This window comes from Podarcis erhardii, assembly GCF_964252035.2.
Source record: "Podarcis erhardii genome assembly, chromosome: 7".
NCBI lineage: Eukaryota > Metazoa > Chordata > Lepidosauria > Squamata > Lacertidae > Podarcis > Podarcis erhardii.
The window spans coordinates 66097408-66119208 of NC_138511.1; the positions used below are offsets into that span (position 1 = coordinate 66097408).

Here is a 21801-nt window from a genome sequence, read left to right on the forward strand (position 1 = left end):
AGTCAGAGCAGAACTACACCATCTGGGACAGGGAGTTGCTGGCAATTCACGCAGCCTTCAAGGCGTGGCGGCACTTCCTCATCGGAGCCAAACACACAGTGCAGGTCTGCACGGACCATAAGAACCTGGAGTACTGGCGCACGGCACGGTTCCTGAACCAGAGACACATCCGCTGGGCGGAGTTCTTTGCAGATTTCGACTTCAGGATAGAATACATCCTGGGAGACAACAACATCATGGCGGATGCGCTATCCAGGAAACCGCAGTATCTCGAGGAAGAGGCACCGCCGGCAGCCAAGCACATTTTCGCCCCGAAAGCGTGGGCATGCGCCTCAGCCACCGTGGACCTGGACGCGGTACGTCGCGCGCTGCAGACGGACTCCTTCACACGAGCCAAGATGGAGGAGGTGCGCAGCGGCACAGCGAAGGACAACGAGTTCCAGATACGCGACGGACTGCTCCTCAGAAAAGGGGCCCTCTACGTGCCGGGAGACGACCTCCGAGCGAAAGTACTGCAGCAGTTACACGACGCGCCCAGCGCTGGGCACTTCGGCAAAGACAAAACGGTGGACCTAGTAGCCAGAGACTTTTGGTGGCCCAAGATGAGGGGGGAAGTCGCGGATTACGTCACGAGGTGCGACACATGCCAAAGGGCCAAGCCAGTACACAGACCGCCGGCGGGACTGCTGGAACCGCTACAGACACCGCTCGAACCGTGGGAGAGGGTGGCCCTGGACTTTGTCACGGATCTGCCCAGCTCCCGGGGCAAAACAGCAGTACTCGTGGTCGTGGACATGTTCACCAAGATGGCCCACTTCATTCCTTGCGCGAAGGTGGCCACAGCGGAACAGACCGCCAAACTGTTCATAGACCACGTGTTCAAGGTGCACGGTCTACCACGGCCTATCCTGTCCGACCGGGGGCGCCAGTTCATCTCGAACTTCTGGCAGAAGTTGATGGGCATCCTGAACGTCAAGATCAACTTAGCGTCGGCAAGACACCCGCAGACCAACGGACAAGCGGAGAGGGTCAACGCCATCATGCAGCAGTACCTCAGATGCTACGCGAATCAGCAGCCTTCGACATGGGTGGACTACCTACCGCTGGCCGAGTTCGCCTACAACAACACGAAGCACGTGTCCACGGGGGTGACACCGTTCTTCGCCAACAATGGGCGGCATCCCAGAACCTTCCCGGGATTAGAGAGAGTGGGGGAGGGGGAACCACAGGGAGCAGAGGCCTTGGCAACGGAGTTACAGGAGGTCCACGAGCAACTCCGGAGGCAGTTAGAACTAGCAAAACACGCATACAGAATGCAGGCAGACAGACACAGGAGGGTTGGGGAAGACATACAGGTGGGAGACTGGGTCTGGTTAGCGGCCCAGGCAGTACCGGCCAGATCGTTAGCAAAGAAAAAGCTCGGACACAAGCAGCTAGGGCCTTCCCAAGTCGAGGCACAGATCAATCCAGTGGCCTTCCGGTTGACACTCCCGGAGGGATCCAGAATGCACCCGGTTTTTCATAGATCAGTGCTCACGCCCTACAAGGCACCTCACAGGTTTCAGGCGCCAGAGACATCACCAGACCCGCTCAGGGAAGCGCCCACGAAGGGGGGGTCGCCGAGGGTGGAGCCACTCAACGAGGCCACAGAGATTTTGGACTCGAGATGGGGGGAGGAAGGGATTGAATATCTACTCGCCAGGGAGGACACCCCGGCCAGCGCCAACAGGTGGGTACCGGACTATGCCGTGGAGGAGCAATTCCTCAAAGACGAGTTCCATGCACTTTTCCCACACAGACCAATGCCGGCAGATTATTTTGATGAATATCTTTTCACACCCACACTCTCAGCCAGCATGTTTCAGGGGTTCTCCTCAGCGGAAGAAACGGCGCCAGAGACTACCTCGCCGGAGGGGTCGATCTCAGGCTTTGGCACGGACCGCTCTTATTGGTGGGACACTCAACCCGAGGAGGAGTGGCGCAGGGGACTGCTAAGGGGGCCCTGGCACACAGCCTCACCCGAGGAGATGGGGGGACAGGAGGGCATGGACGGGTTGGGGGAGGACCCTGGGTTAGAGCACACCTGCAAAGAAATGGAAGCGGAGGAGATCGACGTCGATGTGCCCGTCACGGACTGGCAGCATGCCAGGGGGGAAGAACTGTATCCAGCACTCACCCCCACAGCATTGGAGCACCCGGAACCCACGCCAGAAGAGGGAGAGGGGGGAAGGGGGGGGCTTCGAGGGGGGGATGGATGTCAGGGACGCAGCGGGAGCGCAGGGAGGGGAGGAGATGGAGAGCGAGGGGGAGCAATCCGAGGGCAGCGTAGGAGAAGAGGACAGTAGCCCGAGAGATTCCATGAGCCTCTCCAGCGAATCGGAAGATTCACAGAAGGGGGCGCCGATGGCCAGGGCAAGGGGGGCCCCAAGGGGGACACCCCAGAAGCAAGGGGCCAGCGGGGACTCCCAGAGCAGCAGTTGGAAATCAGGACCAGCTTCCCCACCAGAGCATAGTGGGGGGGAAGGGCCCCAGGTATCAGGGCCAGCGTATTCGCCACCAGCGAGAGAAGATGAGTCAGGGTTGACCACGCCTCCATCGGAGAGCGAGGGAACGGTCGAGAGGAAGGTTACCGGCTGGGCGCGCGCGCCAATTTCAAATGTACAGGCGAGCGGCACAGCAGGTAGCCCGGATAGGGTCCTAAAGCCCGCCGGAAGGAGGGGCAAGAATCAGGGGGGTCAGCGTCAGAAGAGTCCAGAAAGGATGAAACCCCAGCGGGCAGGAGGGACCAGAGGAGGAAGGAGCGAAGGAAGAGGTGGGGCAAGGCTAGAGTCTTAAACTGGTGTCAGGGGGGCGGAGACTCAGACGGGACTTCGCCGGTCTAGACTTTAAGACGTAGAGCGGCACGCTGCGGCTTTGAAATGGAAACTGAACTTCAATAAAGACTTTTGTACATAACTACAGCCGGGCGTTGGTCCTTTGTGAGCTGGGACCAAGGGGCAGCTCTGACAATAATCAACTGAATTCCATAAATTGATTATGCTTGTGTGTGAAGGAAGTGCCTCCATTTTGTTTGACCTGGATTACTTGCCCATCAGTTTCCTTGGGTGACATTTCTCCAGTGGTCACATAATCCATTGTTAAAGTACCCGTACTGGTTCTCTTGAAGGTCTGCCTGCGGTTGAATTGCCTTCCAGGCTCCATGTCGTTTTCAACCCATGGACTTGGTTTTCTTCAAGCTGGCTCAGTCGGTAGAGCATGAGAATCTCAATCTCAAGATCCTGGGTTCGATACCCATGTTGGAGAGAATATTTCTGCGTTGCAGGGGGTTGGACTAGATGACCCTTGTGGTCCCTTCCAGCTATCCAAATTCTGTGATTCTAAGTCTTCCTGTGCCTTTTGCTTTTGCTTTTTTTGCCATTGTTCTACCTCAAGAGCTGTCCATTCAGCACCTCTCACAGGCAACACGCTGAAGAGATGGAGCAGAGAGGAGTGATAAGGTTTATGGGTGGGTTGAAAACTGAACAAAGCTGCCTTGTTGCACTCATTCCATGTGCCTATTCTTCTCTGTGAACGAATGGAATAAATCAACACTGGCCTTAGAACTGCGTGGTACCAGTTCTCGTACATGAGGAGTGGGCAAAGATTGCTTCTGCTGTTATCTGAAATTGCTTCTATGGTGGGCAGTTCCTCTTGCGGCTGAAGAGAACAAATGGAAGCCTTGTGTCATCCTCAAGGCTTCCACAGTTTTGTGACCGTTTCTGCAGGCAGAGCATTTTAACTTTTTTTCTCTCTCTTTCTGACGTTGCTGTATAAAGTTAGCTTGTCTTGCATGCCTTTTGCAAAGGCTTCCCTTGGATTTAGCTTCTTCTATAGGCGACAGTCTTTCACTTCCAAGATAACACCTTCTCCCAGGGTAAGGCAGGGTCATTCTCTGACAGATTCTCTAACGGATCGACGGAAAGTCCCCTCTGCCCTCAAACCAGACCTTTCTTCTAGGTAGGCAGCAGGATTGTTCTAAAGTTTCAGTCAAACTTCTGTATTTTAATAGTTTTCTGCTTTTCCCATTTCTCTTTATGCCCTGTCCAGTTTCTCTGAAAAGGCAACAAGGATGGCATGGGTATTAGCCTGGTTTTGCGGGAGGGGGGGGGAGAGAACAGGTATGATGTTGCTATAGTGCTGTTGGGGTGCATGATGTGTTGTAGTGCCGTCAGGGTGCATAATGTAATGCAGAGTAGAAGAGGATAGGCCCCTGCTACAATGAATTTACAGTCTAAAATCTGATGCATAGAAAACAGGGTGGTAAAACAGGGATGCAATTTGCAACTGGTTGGGTTGCACGTGTTTCGGCTCAGTTACAGTGGGGCATGGGAATTAGGGGTTGTGCCAGCAGCTTCATAGAAAAGGTGGATTTTGAGGAGGGATTTTAAAGTAAGTAAAGAGGAGGCATTACACAAGTGTTTGGGGAGGCAGTTTCAGGCATACAGGGCAGTCAGGAGAAAGGGCAGTGTCCTCCGAGGGTGCAGCTTCCTCTCTCATCGGTTCTTATGGCAGATTAGGTAACTGGTGCTTAAGGAACTCAACATTTTCTTCTTTGTTGCCATCATTCTGACACGCAGCATTTTGGAACAGGTGGCCATATCGGTCCATAATGAACGATGCATTTTCCATCAGGATAAATTCTGCAATAGCCCCAATCCAACATTAATACCTCAAATTAATTTCTTGCTTTATAGGCCATAGGCAGTGATTCTGCCAGTCTCCTGGCTCAAGATTACCAACTCATGGGAAGGGAAAGCAGCAAACTCCCAGTGATAATTTTCACACTTTAATCCCAAAAATGGGATTCCTGATGTTGCTTAAGGGGTGTGTGTGGTCAACCCCCCCTTCAAAGCCTTTAAAATCTGGGCTGGTGATCATAATCCTTACAAGTGATTCTGAGAAACTGGAATAAACTAGTTCTAGGATGCCATTCTGGGCTGGCCTTAGACAGCAGTCCTGCCATCTCAAAATTGCCTTCCTCCTTTACACCTCCCTGGTGTCTTCTCTGGTGTGCATCTGACCAAAGCTTTTAAAGGTTCTTTTCCTAGTTGCTTCACTGCTTCCACCTGACTGAATTTTATGCGTTTGATCTTTTTCCGGGGCAGCCCTGTTCCACTAGGGATCTCACCCTGCCAGCATGCTGAACAAAGTGAAGCATTGTTCCAGCTTTCTGCTTGCCTTTGTATGAAATTGCCACGATATCTTTGGTAATTCAACGTCCTCCAGCATCATCCAAGTGGAGGAATAGTTCAAAGTCTTTTTTTTCCAAGGCAAGATAGCTTGTTGCAGCCTCTAGCCTTCTGCTTGCAACTAAATGCATCTCTTTCCGATGTTGAGGTACACACAGAATTGCTGGTCTTTTAATGGACTGTCTCTAGTTTGAATTATAAATAATGTTGTACAAGCTTTTCAACTGATGTACAAAAATATTCTAGCTTCATAAAGTCATTGGGGTTGAAACTGCTGGTTGTGACTACCCAGGAGGGAGTTCTTGGCAGTAGTGTGTCCCCTCCTTAAGGCAACCTCTCTGCCCCCTGAGATGTTTAAAAAATGCTATCATTCATTTGGGGCAAGGGGCTTGAGAAGGTGGCAGCAGTCCAGTTTCAGACATGCTCGGAGGAAACTAATTACTTGGATTCATTCTAGTCTGGTGTCAGTCCTGGCCATGGCACTTAAACTTCCTTGGTTGCCCAGGTGGATGACATTTTATGGGAGAAAGATAGGGGAAGGTAGATCATCTGCCTTCCATGCAGAAGGTCTCAGGTTCAATCCCCAGCACCTCCAGGTAGGACTGGGAAAGATGCCTTGCCCCAATCCCTGGAGTGCCACTGCTAGTCATTGTTGACAGTACTGAGCTAGATGCACCTGTGGGCTGACTGTATTATGGCAGCTTCCCACGTCGTGTATAGCCATCTTCTGAGAGGCTAAGGATGGAGCTTCGTATTGCACAGGGACCCTGAGGATCATCTAGTCCAACCCCCTGCAATGCAGGAGTAGGCAGCTGGCTCATATGGGGATCGAACCTACAACCTTGGTGTTATCAGCTCCACACTCTAACCAGGCTCATCTTCCAGTGAGTTAAATCATTGCTCCATCTAGCTTAGTATAGTCTACACTGACCGGCAGCAGCCTTTCAGAGTTTCAGACAGGGGTACTCCCAGCCCCACCTGGAGATGCTGGGGATTGAACTTGGGATTTTTTGCATGCAAGGCAGATGATGCTGTACTACTGAGCCACAACCATTCCCCCAAACTCCTGTCAATCTCTTACCGCCCTCCCCTGAACTAAAATTTATGGAAACATAGGAAAGCTCAGGCTATTTGTCCATATAGCCCAAATTTGTCTGCTCTTTTTAGCAGCAGCTCTCAGTTATCTGGGAGAAAATGTCTTTCCATCACCTGCTGCTACATTGTCCTTGCAGCTGGAGCCTTCAGGGACTGAGCCTGCGTTCAGCGCATGTGCTGTACCACTGAGCTGTGGTCCTTCGCTGGGGTCACTTGAGGGGAAAGAATGCCTGCTGATCCAGTGTGCCTGCAGTATAGATCAGCCTGTGAAAAACAGATAGAGTAAGAGAAGGAGAAAAAGGGACATCTCCATTATTTAAAACAGAGTTCCAAATTGCAGGCAAGAATTAAGAAGTGAATTCCCTAGACTAAAGCAACTGGAAACTACTGGTTTAAGTGAAAGTAATGTGGATTGTTGGTTTTGAAACTTAGGCTGTAGATGAGGTTGAACTTTTGGATGGTTTGGGGTTTTAGCCCCTTTCAGATGTGAAAACAGGTAGTTTTCTTCTTTACCCAAACAGTTCCTTGTAGAAGAGAGGGGTTTTCTGGTTTCCAGTCCTAACTGTAGAAAGCAGTTGGAAACAGTGAGTTTTCAGGAGAAGACATGGATATAGTCAAATACTGATAGGCTTGGGTTTGAATTTGTTGTGTCTTTCCTGAATTATAGAGGCTTTATTCTGAATGCAGGCATATTTCTGGGAAGGTCTGTTTTCAGAACCACTGCTCTTCCTGCTCTTCAAATAGGCAGTCATAATACAAGGCTTGCAAGAGTTCATTCAGAGACGTCTGTCTGCTCTGGTCTAGTGACAGCGTAAAACAGCGAACCTTTGACTTCCATTCTCATTGTCTCTACACGCTCTCTCTCCTCAGTGCTGCTCAGATGAAAATAGATACTCCTGTTCTAAGTGAGAGAGCAGCTTATCATAGATAGATAAAAAAATAAAAATGCCATGGGGAAGCCACTTCAGAGCGTGTCTGGTAGCCTCTGCATTAGGCTGAAAAGATATGGGATTTTTTTAACATTAAAGGGCACAGTCCAAAGGGGGATGTCCCCTCTGAAACTAAGGGGAAGAGCTGATCCCGTTCACTGCAATGGAGCTTCACACAAAAACACCCTGTTGGGTGGTGCCTGACATCATTTCATCTCTTTGACAAAAAATAGGCTGGTCTGTTAGACTGGAAGGCTCAAATGATGGCATGCTCTCCTACTAAATAGCCAGTGCAGTTCAGCACACAGGAAACTTACATGCAGGTGGGGCTAGGACTCTTCTCCCTGAGATACCTTTTTTGTTTAGTTAATGCATAGATCCGCTCCCCTCTGCAACCCCCCCCCTTTTTTTTGCTTAGAGTTCAGTTGCAGGAACCAACCACCTGAAGTGTACAGCCCAGACATGGGCTAACCATCTCCATGTGAAGTACATCCCTGAGAAAGAGAGAGACATTACACTGATCTGAACTTTCAGAAAGCTATCTGTCCTTTGTTTTAGCTCTGTGCTAAAAGAAATGCTTCTTTTCATCTGTCCTGAATCTTCCCAACATTCGGCTTCCACAAGAGGTTAGTGATGGCAGCCAATTTGAATGGCTTTAGAAGAGACACGGACAAATTCATGGGCAGCAAGACTATCAGTGACTGCTAGGAATGATGGCTATGTTCTGCCACCACTGTCGGAGGCAGTATGCCCACGAAGACCAGTTCTAGTTGTGAGTGGGGAGAGTTCTGTTGCACTTAAGCTCCTGCTTGTGAGCTTCATTTTGGGGCATCTGGTTGGCTGTGGTGAGAACTGAGTGTCAGACTAAATGGGCCTTCGGCGTGATCCAGCAGGACATATTGTGGGGCCATTGGCAAAAACCTGGATAGATGTTTATTTCCTATAAGAGAGATAGGGAACTTGAGACCAGATGTTCTTGCACTCTGATTTTCCCCCCCCCCCCCAGCACAGTCAATCAGTGGTCGGAGATGTGAGCAACATCTGGAGGTTCCACAACCCTGTCTTACAGCAAAGCTTTATTGGTTTGAACACTATTCCAAGAGAAATATTTTGCTTTGCTCACCCTGTAAAGTTTAGTGTGTACACACACACACACACACACACTCACACTTACTTGCTCCTGTCCCTTTATTTGCAGATCTAATCAAAGGTGCTGCAGAAGAAAGGAGCCGATTCTTAAGTCCCTTTGTAAGACAAATGCAAGCCTTCCACCTCTTGCTTCCTTGGACATCAAGCATTCTAGGAACAGGATGAAATAATAGCTTTGTGTCTTGTTACAAAAGGCCAATGCATCACTGAAGCCCGTCCTCTGTTGTGTACACGCTGCAACAGAGAAAGCGAAACCATTCATGGTGCTGGATAAAAGAGCAGCACTTGTTATTAATCCCTCAGTGCATTTCATGTATTTAAAGACATTTATTTTACACAGCAGCCCCTTTGCCAATCCAAACTTCTTTTTTCTTCATTTCAATTAAGCATGGCTTTTATTATTCGTCTCGCAGTTCCTGTTTAGTTGGGGGGGGGGGGAGGAATCTAGTTCTCTCTTCTCTCTCTCTCCTCTTTTATGAAAGGCTTTTGTGGATTATATCGTCAAATTAAATCAAGCCCATTAATGTGCTACTTTTGCAATATCACAGTAATAGTCTGTGCCTCGGGCACTCTTTGGGGGTGTTTGTTTCTCTCCCCCTCCCCATATTTGCCTGTCTTCTCGCCAGTGTCCCATGTTGCTCAGAGCTGGTACATTTCTTCCATTAATAGAAAACAACATAAAAAGCACATAATCATTAATATTGCAAAATCATTAGAGCTGATAAAAAGAAAGGAAAGCACTGGCTTGGGCAATGTTATTTTTCATGGTCACTGCATTTTGTAAACATGTTACAGAATCAGCTTTTTTTGAAACAGCCTTGGAGCTTGGGACAGGGTTGTTTTTGTAGGGAGGGTGACTTCTCTTCCCTTGTGCTCTTTTCAGATTTCGCTAGTTAGGTCATCGTCCTTCGGTACTATTTTGCCACTAGCTGGCAGAACCCCAGGCTTATCTTGCCAAGTTCTTTCTGCCCATGAGCGGACCTGAGGTTGACAAATTGATAGTTCACGCAGACCAAGGATGAGGGGAGCAGAGACTGAATCAGCCCCTCAACCTGGGTTTCAGCTGCCTTCCCTGATACCTCCATTATTACTCAGGTGGATGTGAAACCTGAGCTACGAATGAGGTGCTAATGCTTGTTCTCCCAGATAACCTGGCTAGATTGTATAATAATGGCAGTAGTACAAGATGAGAGAAAGTTAAGGACTGCACCTTTTTAAAAACAATTCCATTGTCTGCCTTGTGGTGCACAGGCTCTGCATGCTTGAGGACCAAACTAGGTGAAAAGTTTATGAAGTGAAGCCTTGCACATAACCGTGTGCCTAGTGGGCACATGCATGCGGCTGCACAATTTGTCATCTTCTGTGTTTTTCTTTCAGTTTGACTGCAGAGCTGTATATGTGGTAAAGTGCCACTGTTTTGTTTTTCCCCAACTGCTGGGTGGCCCACTGGATCCTTCAGGAGCAGGGCTTGTATTTGACCAGCAAACATTTGGAGTTAAATTGAAGAGCGAAGATCCAGTATTAATCTTCAGTATTGTGAGGTGGAGGGTGAGCGCTGGGTCCTGTGCAACTACGCACACAGCAACAAGTGCAGGATTGGGACCAGGACTGGAGGGTTCCCATGGAAGCATTTGCTTACAGGCAGCTTTCATAGACTTTTAGAGTTGGAAGAAACCCCAAGGTCATCCAGTCCAACCCCCACAATGCAAGAATCACAGCTAAAGAATCCGTGATAGAGAGCCATCCAAACACTGCTTAAAAACCCCCTTTGCACATTGTGCAGTTGCAGACACATTAGTGTATGTGTCACAAGGAGTCACAAGCAATCCTAGGTCCCTCATGCACATACTGTTTACAAAGCAGTGAAAATGTGTGTGTTCTCTCTCTGACACACACTTAAACTTTGCAGGTGCACCTTAAAAACATAATGTATGAAACAACCTCAAACAAGCACGTCTTTTAAGATTGTGCTTGTGATTTTGATAAATTGTTGTTGTTTTATAGTCCCATTTTCTGTGGATTGTTTTTATCAGTAAGCAGTATATTAATGTGTTAAATAAAATAAATGATCAAATTCTCTTCTCTGCTACTGCAGTGGTCAAAGGTGCCCCTAGTTTTCGATGCATTGTTCATAACTGCAAGAAAAACATACACTCTGTGTGTGTGTGTGTGTGTGTGTGTGTGTGTATTTGGTTGTGGTCAGCAATCTGCTGACTGCTTCAAAATTGTCAAAAGCGTTAATCTAGTAATTGAATGAACCAGCAGGCCTTTAAAACAAAAAGTCATTAAAAATGAAGTTGGTCCAACCATATGAAAGCCTTGCAGGAAATGTCATCTTTTCTTCAAAATGTGGTTTACCAATAATTATTTGCATTCATTTTAAAATATTTCCCAAACCTTATTTATAATGCTCTTACCTAATATTTTCTCTTAAATGTTCAGAGCAACTAACTTGATGCTCCCTGCTAGATTTCCCCTCCAGGTGCTGACCTGGTCCACATCTCTTTGGTCTCATGAATAGATATTCTCTTCTATCACGCAGCAGGAGAATGATGACTGTGTTATTGAGACTGTAAGGCTGCTTCCCAGCCTCTGTACTGTGCCATATTATATTATTATCTATCATTAGTATTTTAATTCTAACTCTCCCTTCATCCAAGAATCACAGGGCCATGTGCAGAATCAGAAACCATATAAAATATTATTATTATACATATGCACACAGGCTTAAAAACATCACATAATAATAATAAAAATACTATATAGGTATTCATAGGGCCAGGTGAAAGACATTTGTGTCTGTGTTTGAATGTCCCAAGTCCTGAGCAGTGGGGAGATATGGAGGCCTCAGGTACAGTTTGGCATAGAGCAGGAGTTTGGCCCCAAATTTCATTCAGGTGGTCCGTGTGTGGATTTGTGGTTGAAGATGGGAAGCAGCACCTCCATCACATTGAATATTCATATTAATTTTCAATGGTGTCTTATGCCTTCCTTTATTTCTTACATAGCATTTTATTTTATTCGCATGGAATTCAAATTGCAACACAACAAAATTTGATCTATAAGAAATAAAAGAAGCAATAAATACACAATAAGAATCATACAGCATTTAGTATAGCACATTACATCTGCTACAACAGGCAGGAAAACAACAACCATTAAGTGGTCTTCCAAGAGCCTCAGCAATCTTCAAGTGGTCTGTGAGCCCTAAATTGTCCTATTTCCAATACTGCCCATGTTAAGCATGTGATGTGGGCCACTATCACTTGGCTTGTACAGAGGATGGAGCTGAGAAAAATGGCTTAGCCAAGCCTCCATGGTTAGTCCCATCAGGAGTTTACAGTAATAGAATCCACAGGGTTTGTGTAGGCCAACTAGGACAACCTTTTGGCTGCCCAGCTTCTGCTCAATGACCTCGAGTGGGGGAGCCACCTGGCCCTCTTACAGGTGCCACATGGCGCTCATTCTGCATTTGCAGGAAATTATCTTTCAGTGTGGCAGCACTCATACTTGGCAACTGCCTGCCTGTTGGCATTAGGCAGGCACCTTCACTGGACTCTTTTCGGTGTCTGCCTAAAGCATTTTCTTTAGGCAAGCCTATCAAGTCATGTAGAATTGCTGGCATGTGTTCCAATCTGGTTTTTAGCTTATTGTTGGGTTGTCGTTTTTCATGTTTTACATAGTTGTTTTAAACTGTTTTTTACTCATGATTTCATTGTTTTATTATTTTAGTAAACCGCTTTGAGGTCTTGCTATAATCAAGAAGTATATAAATATTTCATAAATAAGTTTGTTCATTTATTTTTATTTCTAGAAAGTACCGCCCTCTCTTAATATATCAGGGTGGTTGGTGTGCATCAACATAAAGACTAGCTACAAGGGAAGGGAATTAAGCATTGCGTAGGGCTGTCATCATGGAAAAGTCATCTAACGAATTGCACTCAGGGGTGACTGCGGATGTACATTATTTTTTGTGACTTGGAAACTGCAGTTTTATTAATGCAGCTTAAATTTGCTGAATCTCACCTAATAGCTTCAGAGCTGGGTAGCAACTCAGTTTGAAGGTTGCCTGCAACTGAAAACCTGCAATAAAAGCCATACTCAGCCCTCTGGCCCTCCTAATCTGGCATGGTGGGTGCTCAACAACCCCTCTGCTGTTGCAGTCCAAGGCAGCAGAAACAGGGGGTTGGAGGCAATCTGCTTGGTAGTGTGACAAGGTTGTGAAGCCCCTGGTGGTTTATACAGTGGGGCGCTGGAGTCAGTTGTGCTTGGTCTGCATTTGCACTGTTGCCCCCTGCTGGAGGACAATGGCAGTAACCACTAGATCCCTGCTCAGGAGGGAATTTATACTCTGCTAGTTAATCCAGCAGCACCGTTCCTTTGACAAGGCTTGTTTTGGATACCCAGAGTGTTTGTTTAGAAACCTGCTGTTGCCAGTTGCTGTCATCTCTTAGCATTCATAACGGTGCTAGAAAGCCATGAGTCACTTTTCACTGGAAATGTGCATTCATTGTCTGACAGAACAAAGGGTTCTCCGTTAAGAAAGCTATCTGATCTTGCATGTCATTTCTTGCAGCTAGAGAATGGCTCCCTGCCTTTGCCAGGCAGCTGTGGAGAAAACTGTGCTTTAACCAGAAAGAGCCTGGAGAGACTGTTTGGTCTCAGAGGTTGGTCCGAAGGGTACATGTTGCACCAGCCTCGCTGGAGCTATGCAGTCAGTCAGGATCTCATAACACTAGAACGGAGGCAACATTGGAAGGCAAAAGGAAGTACTTCTTCACACAGCACATAGACTACTGAATTTGATCCAACAGGAGATAGTGGTCGCCATCAACTTGGATGGCTTTCCAAAAGGATGAGACATTTCATGGAAGATAAGGCTATCAGTGGCAGGGAGCCATAATGGCTATGTTCAGCTTCCACTGCGGAAGGCAGCATTCTTCTGAATACCCTGTGTTGCTTGGTGTATGGCGGGTGTATAATCTGGACTCTCCACTTCAAGCACTAAAATGTCTTGGGTCTCATTTGTTCAGGCTCTGATCTACCTCAGATTGGGCTCTCTGTTATCTCTCACGGCATATATAAGACTCATATATAAGGTAAAGATAAAGGGACCCCTGACCATTACGTCCAGTCGTGGCCGACTCTGGGGTTGTGGCGCTCATCTCGCTTTATTGGCCGAGGGAGCCGGTGTACAGCTTCCAGGTCATGTGGCCAGCATGACTAAGCCGCCTCTGGCGAACCAGAGCAGCGCACGGAAACGCCGTTTACCTTCCCGCTGAAGCGGTACCTATTTATCTACTTGCACTTTGACATGCTCTTAATTCCTGGCATTTATCTGCCTTAATTCCTGGCATTTATCTGGCCACAACCAGAAACACAAAACAAAAATACTCTTTCTTCATTGCTGTCATAGTGGTAAGGCAACTTGTCTTTCGCATTAAGCATCCCTTCAAAGACCATTCTGGAGACACCTGCCAGTGTGTTTGGTCTTTAATGGGGCTCTGCTTCTCTGGTAGGAATCCCATGCGTAACCATATTGGTGTGACCCAAGCAGCAGTTCTTCAGAATGATCTGGAAATGTGGTCTGACAAAACTATTTTCATGCAGACATCTGTTGCAGCTGATTTCCCCAGGAGCAGACCGTTTGCTTTTTATCAGGCTTTAACACATTTTGGCTTCAAATTCATAGCTGATGAGTACCACGAGTTATCAGAAGAGTTGTGAACCATTTAAAGGGTCTTTCTGTTTTAAGTCTCCTGACAGTATTGCTTTCACTGAGTCATTCATAGATTTTAAAAACTCAATACTATAGGATCTTAATATACCCCTAGGGATTTTCTGCCTTAAACACCAGACAGTTCAGGGTCTCTCTCCTCCCTGCTCTCCATCCAGGCACCAGAAACTCAATGGAGGGAGAGATTGTTTTACTGATGTCTTTGCCCTCTTTTCTTCCTTCCTCAAATAGAGCCACTGTGCACATGCTCCGGGTCTTGTTCTAGTCCATAATCTGGGAAAGCTGAATGGGAAAACATGCAGAAGTGGAACCTGCTCAACATGCTTCAGGCCATATACCCAGTGGTGCACAGAGGCATATACCCAGTGGTGCTTCAGGCCATATACCCAGTGCTGCACAGGGGCAGTTGCCTCAGATGCAAAATATCAACACCCAGTGCTGCCTAAATACAGCTTCATGCTTCCATCTCTGGGCTCCGTTGAAAGCAACTTTCCCATGCAAACCAGGAAGTGACATCTCTGACACCGTTAGGCAGTTGAATATGCATACGTATTCCATCTACTTCCCTCCTTCCCACCCACCCCCTCTATGTGGCTCCGGGCACTAGCAACCCATGTTATACCACTGCATACACTCCCTTCTTTTACACCTGAGGTTATTCCAGAATTCTGCTTTTCTGGAGAGTAAGCAGACTGTTCTGTGGAGGACTGAGGATAGGTGAACCTCCCTCTTGTTCATATGAATTGACAGATTAGGAGCAGAGGCTTTATTAAAATTGTTAGAGAGACAAAAGAAAAAGGACGAATTGTTACAGTTTCTGTTTTAGGAGGCCTGACTTCATTGGTTGTTCAGAATTCTCTCAGATTGCCAACAGGTAGATAGATACGGTTGGACTGATAGGCATTGCACACTTAGATCTTGTAAAAACCTTCTGACAAAATCCTTCCCTGAAGGCTATTAAGTACACATAGCAGTCACAAGATAAGAGGTCAGGGTAGCCAACAGGGCACCCTCCAGATGTTTCTGACCTACAACTCCCAGTATCCCTGAACGTCGCCCCTGCTGGCTGGGGCTGATGGGAACTAAAGTCCAACAACACGTAAACCGCTTTGAGGTTTTATACAATCAAGCAATATATACATTTTATGAAATAATAACATCTGGAGGGCCCTGCATTGGCTATCCCTGCTTTGATGAAATGGTAACTGGTTAAGGAGGAGGAAGCAAATGGGTACGTGAGTGTAGGGATCATGCTAAATTATTTGGGATGATGAAATCCAAGGCAGACCATGAAGAACTCCAAATGAGTCTGAACTGTTGGTGACTAACCAGGAAAGAGTTAGCGGGGTTGCACTGGATAACTTGATGAGGAGGTCATCTCAGTGTGTGGCATCTGTGAAAAAGGCAGGGATTCCATGTGAAACTGGAGATTAAGAGGAGCAAATAAGAGGTGCTAATTGCCTTTGCTTTGCTGTGAAAGCCTGTTCTCTGTTTTTGAGAACTCTTGGTCTATGCTCCATTTCCGTTCTCCAGTCAGCCAGCTGATGGACTTGATCATGCTGCTTGCACTGATTAATTGGCGTGAACCCAGGCCGAACACACTGTTTCAACATGGGATATAAAAATTAAAGCTGTGTTTTTAAGGATGGCTTGAAAACTGGGGTTCTTGTTGAAATTTCAATGACAAAGTGGTAAGTACTCCAGCACCATTCACCAGAACTTGCCCTGTCTGGAAAGCCTTCAGCAATAACCCCTTGACACTCAGCACCAGCTGAATTTTTAAGCTGCAAATGTAGCTATGGAGCTGTGGCACAAAGGCAGGTTTTTTAACTGGTAGCACCAGCATTATGGAATGCTTTCTGTGCTGAAATATGAGAGGCCCCATCAGTATTGACATCCCACTGGCTCTTGAAAACACAGTTATTTAGACAAGCATTTCCCTCAACTCCTCACCTGAACCCCCGGATGCAATTGCTGTTTTGACTGTTTTCATTGTTATGTTACTTTAATGGGCTTGTTTTATTCTACATTTTAAGCATGTATTTAATGTTTTGATGAAATTGTTCAACTGTATACTGTATTTTAATTCTGAGTGGATATATTTTTGTAATTGGTTTTATACTTGGAAACCACTTAGAAGCCAATTTGACAAGCAAGCAGAGTGTGAGTGTGTGTGTGTGTGTGTGTGTGTGTGTGTGTGTTGTAACTCCCATTTACACCTCAGCCATTTCTCTGTTGCCTAGCTTCTCTGTTTGGCACACATACACATCCCAATCACAATTTCAGGCATATACTCCTTGGGGAAGGAATTTGCCCCCTTTAAAAGTACCATATTATTTCATTTATGAATTGCTTCCTATGAAACATCTTGAAGCAATTTCACAATGCAATAAATGTGCATATAAAAGCATATATAGAAACAATTAAGAACCAATACATATATAAAAGCAGTTAAAACAATTACGTAGCTAAAAACAACAGCAGCACAGATGCCAGCCGGAATCTTGTATAAATTCTAAATGATAACGTGAATGCTAAATGCCACTTAAGCATTAGTGTTTCTGGGGTTGTTATTTTTTTACAACCACCCATGCACAAACACATGGGAAGTAGAATAAAGATCCATTTCAAACTATTCTGTTTTCTGCTGATGCAGGAGGTCTCCGGGGAGCAACTGTGGTGGATGCCTTAGATACTCTGTATATCATGGAGCTGCAAGAAGAATTCCAAGAAGCCAAAGATTGGGTGGAGAAGAACTTTGACTTGAATGTGGTGAGTCAGTCTTTGAATATGTTTCTCTGAGCTGCAGAAACCGCCTGGCATGTTTGGGACCCTGGAGTTTTGACTTTGCGCTCTTCACAAACAAAGGCATGCAGACCCAGCAGAAGCAAGCTGAGAATTGGGAATTGGTGCAGTTCTGTCAAGTACCAAGAAAGGGCTCATCCACACTTAACCTTTGCTGCACACTTTTCTAGGCAAAGGTCCAGAGGCTTTCCAAGTCCGTTTCCAATCTGTCTATCTATTTATTTATTTTGTTTGTTTGATTCAGTGGTAACATGTCTATTTTCCCAGGGAAAGTGCCAGGACAAACAAACAAGCAAAATAATGGAGCAATCCATTGAAAACCTGATTGCCATTTACTCCAGTTCAGTGGTAAAATGTGGGTTTACCCAGTGAAAGCTCTGGTACAAAAGCAAAAAAACACTGGGATGCAGACCTGGAATTCCCAGACCTGTGCCTAGAAACACGGCACAAAAGGAAGTGTGAATTGGCCCAAAGTGTCCTTGATGCTTCTTATTCTTTAGGAATTTCCCTTGATCACTGGATAAGAGCACCAGAGAAGATAAAATCCAATCATGTCAATTTCTCTGTTGCTTTCCCCTTAAGTGTCATTTATTTCTATCTCCAACTCCTACTCCTTGTCCACTCAGCAAGGTTGGTCGTTTCAGAAGTCAAACATGGCTGCAGGCATTTGAAGCTCAAGTGTTAACAGCCTAGCACTTTCAATTTGTAATAAAATGTTGTGTTAATTCTAACACCACATTTTTATTGGAGGTGCAGAATGGGGCAACTTGGTGGAGGAGAGACTTGAACCCAAACCTCCCAGACCTGAACTGAAATCACTGGGTCGCAGGGGCTCTCTTATGAACATTTAAGTCTGATATTGGTATTTGGCCATCATAAATGGGTTTCTGAATCTTCCGCTTCAGTTAATCACCATTTGAAAATGAAGCTAAACATAACTTTGCATGAGCTAGTGCAGCCTTCTGTGTAATAAGCCTAGAGGCTAAATACTGGGAGATAATCGCCACTGTTCTTCAGACCAATGAGAGTAGCTGACCTAGAAGCTGGAATAGGGATCAGGATCTTCTCTGGCCTATTTCTGTTAAGAGACAGAGGAGCATAGGAAACCGGGGAACCTCAGGCCTAGGGCCAAATGCTGCCCCCAGGCCTCTCTTTGGCCCTCAGGTCTGCACCCTCCAGGCCACGCCTCCTCTTCCAGGCCACACGCCTCACTGGATATACTTTGCACCCTCTTTTATTGTTTTTGCCTGGCTGGAATGTGTTCTTGGACTCTTATAATGCCTCTTACTTGCCTTGCAGAAGGGTAGAGACGGCTGTGTGAGTGTGTGTAGAAACTCGCCTACTGTGTAGAGTTGACATTTTTGTTGGTTGCTCCACCCACTTTTGTCTTTGGCCCCTCCCGCAGCTGGGAAATGGTCACTAGAAGGGAATGTGGTCCTTGGCCTGAGAAGGGTTCCCCACCTAAAACAACATTGCCTACACTGACTCTTCAGGGAAGGGAACTCAGCAGCCCTAGCTGGAGAGTTTGCACAGATTGAATCTGGGACCTTAGCAGATGCTTAGCCACTGAGATACAGCTTCTTTGCCCGTCCCTGTGCCACTCTCACCTAAGGTTAGAGCTTGGTTGTGATATGCACAGGCTGGCATGCATCCCTTGGGTCTCTGGTTCAAGAACTACTGAGGTTTCAGACCCTGTGTTTACCAAGATGGTGTTCAGATTCTAATTTCAGAGCTATGCTGCAGTTGTTGCAGCATAACTAGCATTTTCTTTGAAGCAAGAGCAGCTAGTTCAGCTGCCTCACCTTCCTAGAGAAGCGTCATTTTGAAAGAGGTGACCAGCACGAACTTGCAAATGGACAGTCGCATCTGATAAATTCTGGTTGAATGGTTTGTGTTTGGCATCAGATCGATAGGCCAAGAGATGGAATAGACAGGGATAATTGATCTGTGTTTTCACAAAAGCTCTTCCTCCCACCCCATCCGCCCTCACAGATCAATCTGCAAATTCAAGAATGAACCTTTTAAATAGCTGGATCTCAGGATTTAAATGTGGATGAGACTAGGTCTGCATTAAAAACCGTGTGTGTGTGCGCATGCCTGTGCACACATATTTGATGCTGTCAGCAGTCAAGAATCAACCAACATGAAGGTGATGCACTTGGAAAATAAAATATATTTATAGATCTGGAAGGGCACGATAACGCTTTTGGATGGCATGCATATTTGTGGTACGACAAGGTAAAGGTTCATAAAATGTTCAAAAACCATATTGTCAGGAAAGCTATATTTATGGTCTGGACAAAATACAAAGACTTACTAGAAGGTAAGACCCCGAGGTGGTTATCACCAGCGGAGGCCAAGGTTCGAAAAAGACCCAATATGGAGGTCGGATGGCCGAAATATTGGGAAATAATAGAAAAAACTGGAGACAATTGGAGGCTGCAGAGCTTTGAAAAATTAAAGAATAGGGTGCAAGACTGGTTTCATTATGCTCAAATTCAAGAGGTTTTTAAGTGGGACAAAAAAATAGGATTCCAGGTGGAAAAATCGAAATTAGAGACAGAACTGTTAGAACCTAAGACCAAGGTACTCTCGAGAATGTATAACTTGCTGCTTAAATGGAACACCCAGGATGAGATAGTCAAATCAGCCATGATAAAATGGGCTCAGGATATTGGGTACAACATTATGTTTGAAGACTGGGAAAGGTTATGGACCACTGGAATGAAATTCACGGCATGTAATGCCCTGAAGGAGAATATTATGAAAATGATATATAGGTGGTACATGACCCCAGTCAAACTTGCAAAAATATATCATCAGTCTGATAATAAATGTTGGAAATGTAAGGAGGCTGAAGGGACATTCTTTCACCTTTGGTGGACTTGTCCAAAAGTGAAGGCCTTCTGGGAAATGATCTACAATGAGTTAAAAAAGGTGTTTAGGTACACCTTTCCTAAGAAACCAGAGGCCTTCCTCCTGGGCATTGTGGACCAAAAGGTGTTAAAGAAGGATAGAACACTTTTTATGTATGCAACTACAGCAGCAAGAATACTCATTGCAAAATATTGGAAGATACAAGATCTTCCCACGCTGGAAGAGTGGCAGACGCAGTTGATGGACTATATGGAACTGGCTGAAATGACTGGCAGAATCCGAGATTTGGGAGAAGAGACAATGGAAGAGGACTGGAAGAAATTTAAGGACTATTTACAAAAACATTATAAGTTGTATGAATGTTAAGAATCTGCATGATTTGGAAATTTTAGCTCCTGCAACTAGATTGGGAAAACAGAAAATTAAGTTATAAGCAAGAAAAAGTTGAAATTTAAAGTTATTTTATGTATTATTTTAAGGTATAAATAATTGACAAAAGGTACTTTAAATTTAGAAGTAAAATATTTTGAAAGATATAAACAAGATACGAAACAAGGTAATAATTTGCTGATATGTTTATTGTAAAGAACGCAGGGTGAGGGAGATGTGGGGAAGTCCAGTTAGTAACGTAAAAATGCATTTTGAAAGTTGGATTATTTTTCTTTTTTCTCTTTTTTGGTTTGTTCTTTTTTCCTTTTCTGTAAATTGAAAATGTAATAAAAATTATATGAAAATAAAAGAAAATAAAATATACAGTGCATTTTTCCCAAAGGCTGGTAACTCTGTCTGTTTTTGAGCAGAGATGAATTAACCATTTCCTAAAAGGATTGGACTTAAAATTTGGAAGTCCTAGGTTCAAAACTGGTCCAGTCAGAACTGGATGGTCCTGGGCAAGTGTCTTATCCTTAAATAAAAATGCCACACCTCAGGGCTGTCTGTCCCTCCGCTGGATGGTGTGTGGGCTACACTTCAGGGCACCCCAGCCACTGTTTCCCCTCACCATCTCATTTCCCATGTGCTACTGGAAGGAATTTGTTTTGTTTTGACTATGGCAGACCAACACGGCTACCTATCTGTAACTGGAACTATGGAAGGCACCACATTGAGCCGCATGAAATGGAAGTCCATCAACCTCACCAAGAAACTTGCACAGGTACAGACTGATATCTTCTTTCTTACTAAATGCAAGAACCTGGACATTATACCCAAGGGTCTTAGAATTAAGAACCCTCTACAATCCACGTATCCCACTGAATATGCAAGAAAACTATGCAACACTTTCTCTAAGAAGCTGCTCAAACATCTGATCAGCGTTCTCTACTCTAAACAGAAGCTAATAAAGGAGGAACTCCTTGTATTGGACAACTCTATCAGGAACCACCAAGCTTGGCAAGAGTTCCAAAAGGAAAAACAAAACATTTACCACTCTCAACTGGAGCTACATACAGCTCCCAAGTTAAAACAGTACAACGCATCATCAGAGATCTGCAACCTCTCCTGGACAATGACAGTTCTCTTTCTCAAGCTCTGGGAGGAAGACCTTTCATTGCCTACAGACAGCCACCCAGTCTTAAACAACTCCTAACCCACAATAATACTACAACCAGACCTAACACGGACACTGGCACCAGAGCCTGCAATAAACCCAGATGCCAACTTTGCTGCCACATACACCTGGACAACACCATTACTGGCCCCAACAACATCACACATACCATCTCGGGACTATTTAATTGCTCATCGTCTAACATTGTGTATGCCATAAAATGCCAACAGTGTCCTTCAGCTCTCTATATTGGACAAACAGGCCAGACCTTACGCCAAAGAATAAACGGACATAAATCGGACATCAGGAATCACAAGACAGAGAAACCAGTAGGAGAACACTTCAATCTCCCAGGACATTCTATACAAGATCTCAAAGTAGCTGTTTTACTACAAAGGAATTTCAGAAATAGACTGGAAAGAGAAGCTGCTGAAT

At 45.6% G+C, this 21801-nt stretch overlaps 1 protein-coding gene across 1 annotated transcript in view; it reads left to right on the forward strand.

Moving 5' to 3' along the window:
- MAN1C1 (mannosidase alpha class 1C member 1) overlaps window positions 1–21801 on the forward strand; it is a 143614-nt gene that overhangs the window by 89761 nt on the left and 32052 nt on the right. Inside the window, exon 3 of the mRNA XM_081869020.1 lies at window positions 16795–16910. Coding sequence (XP_081725146.1) covers window positions 16795–16910 — 116 coding nt within the window. The remainder of the gene's footprint in view (window positions 1–16794; window positions 16911–21801) is intronic.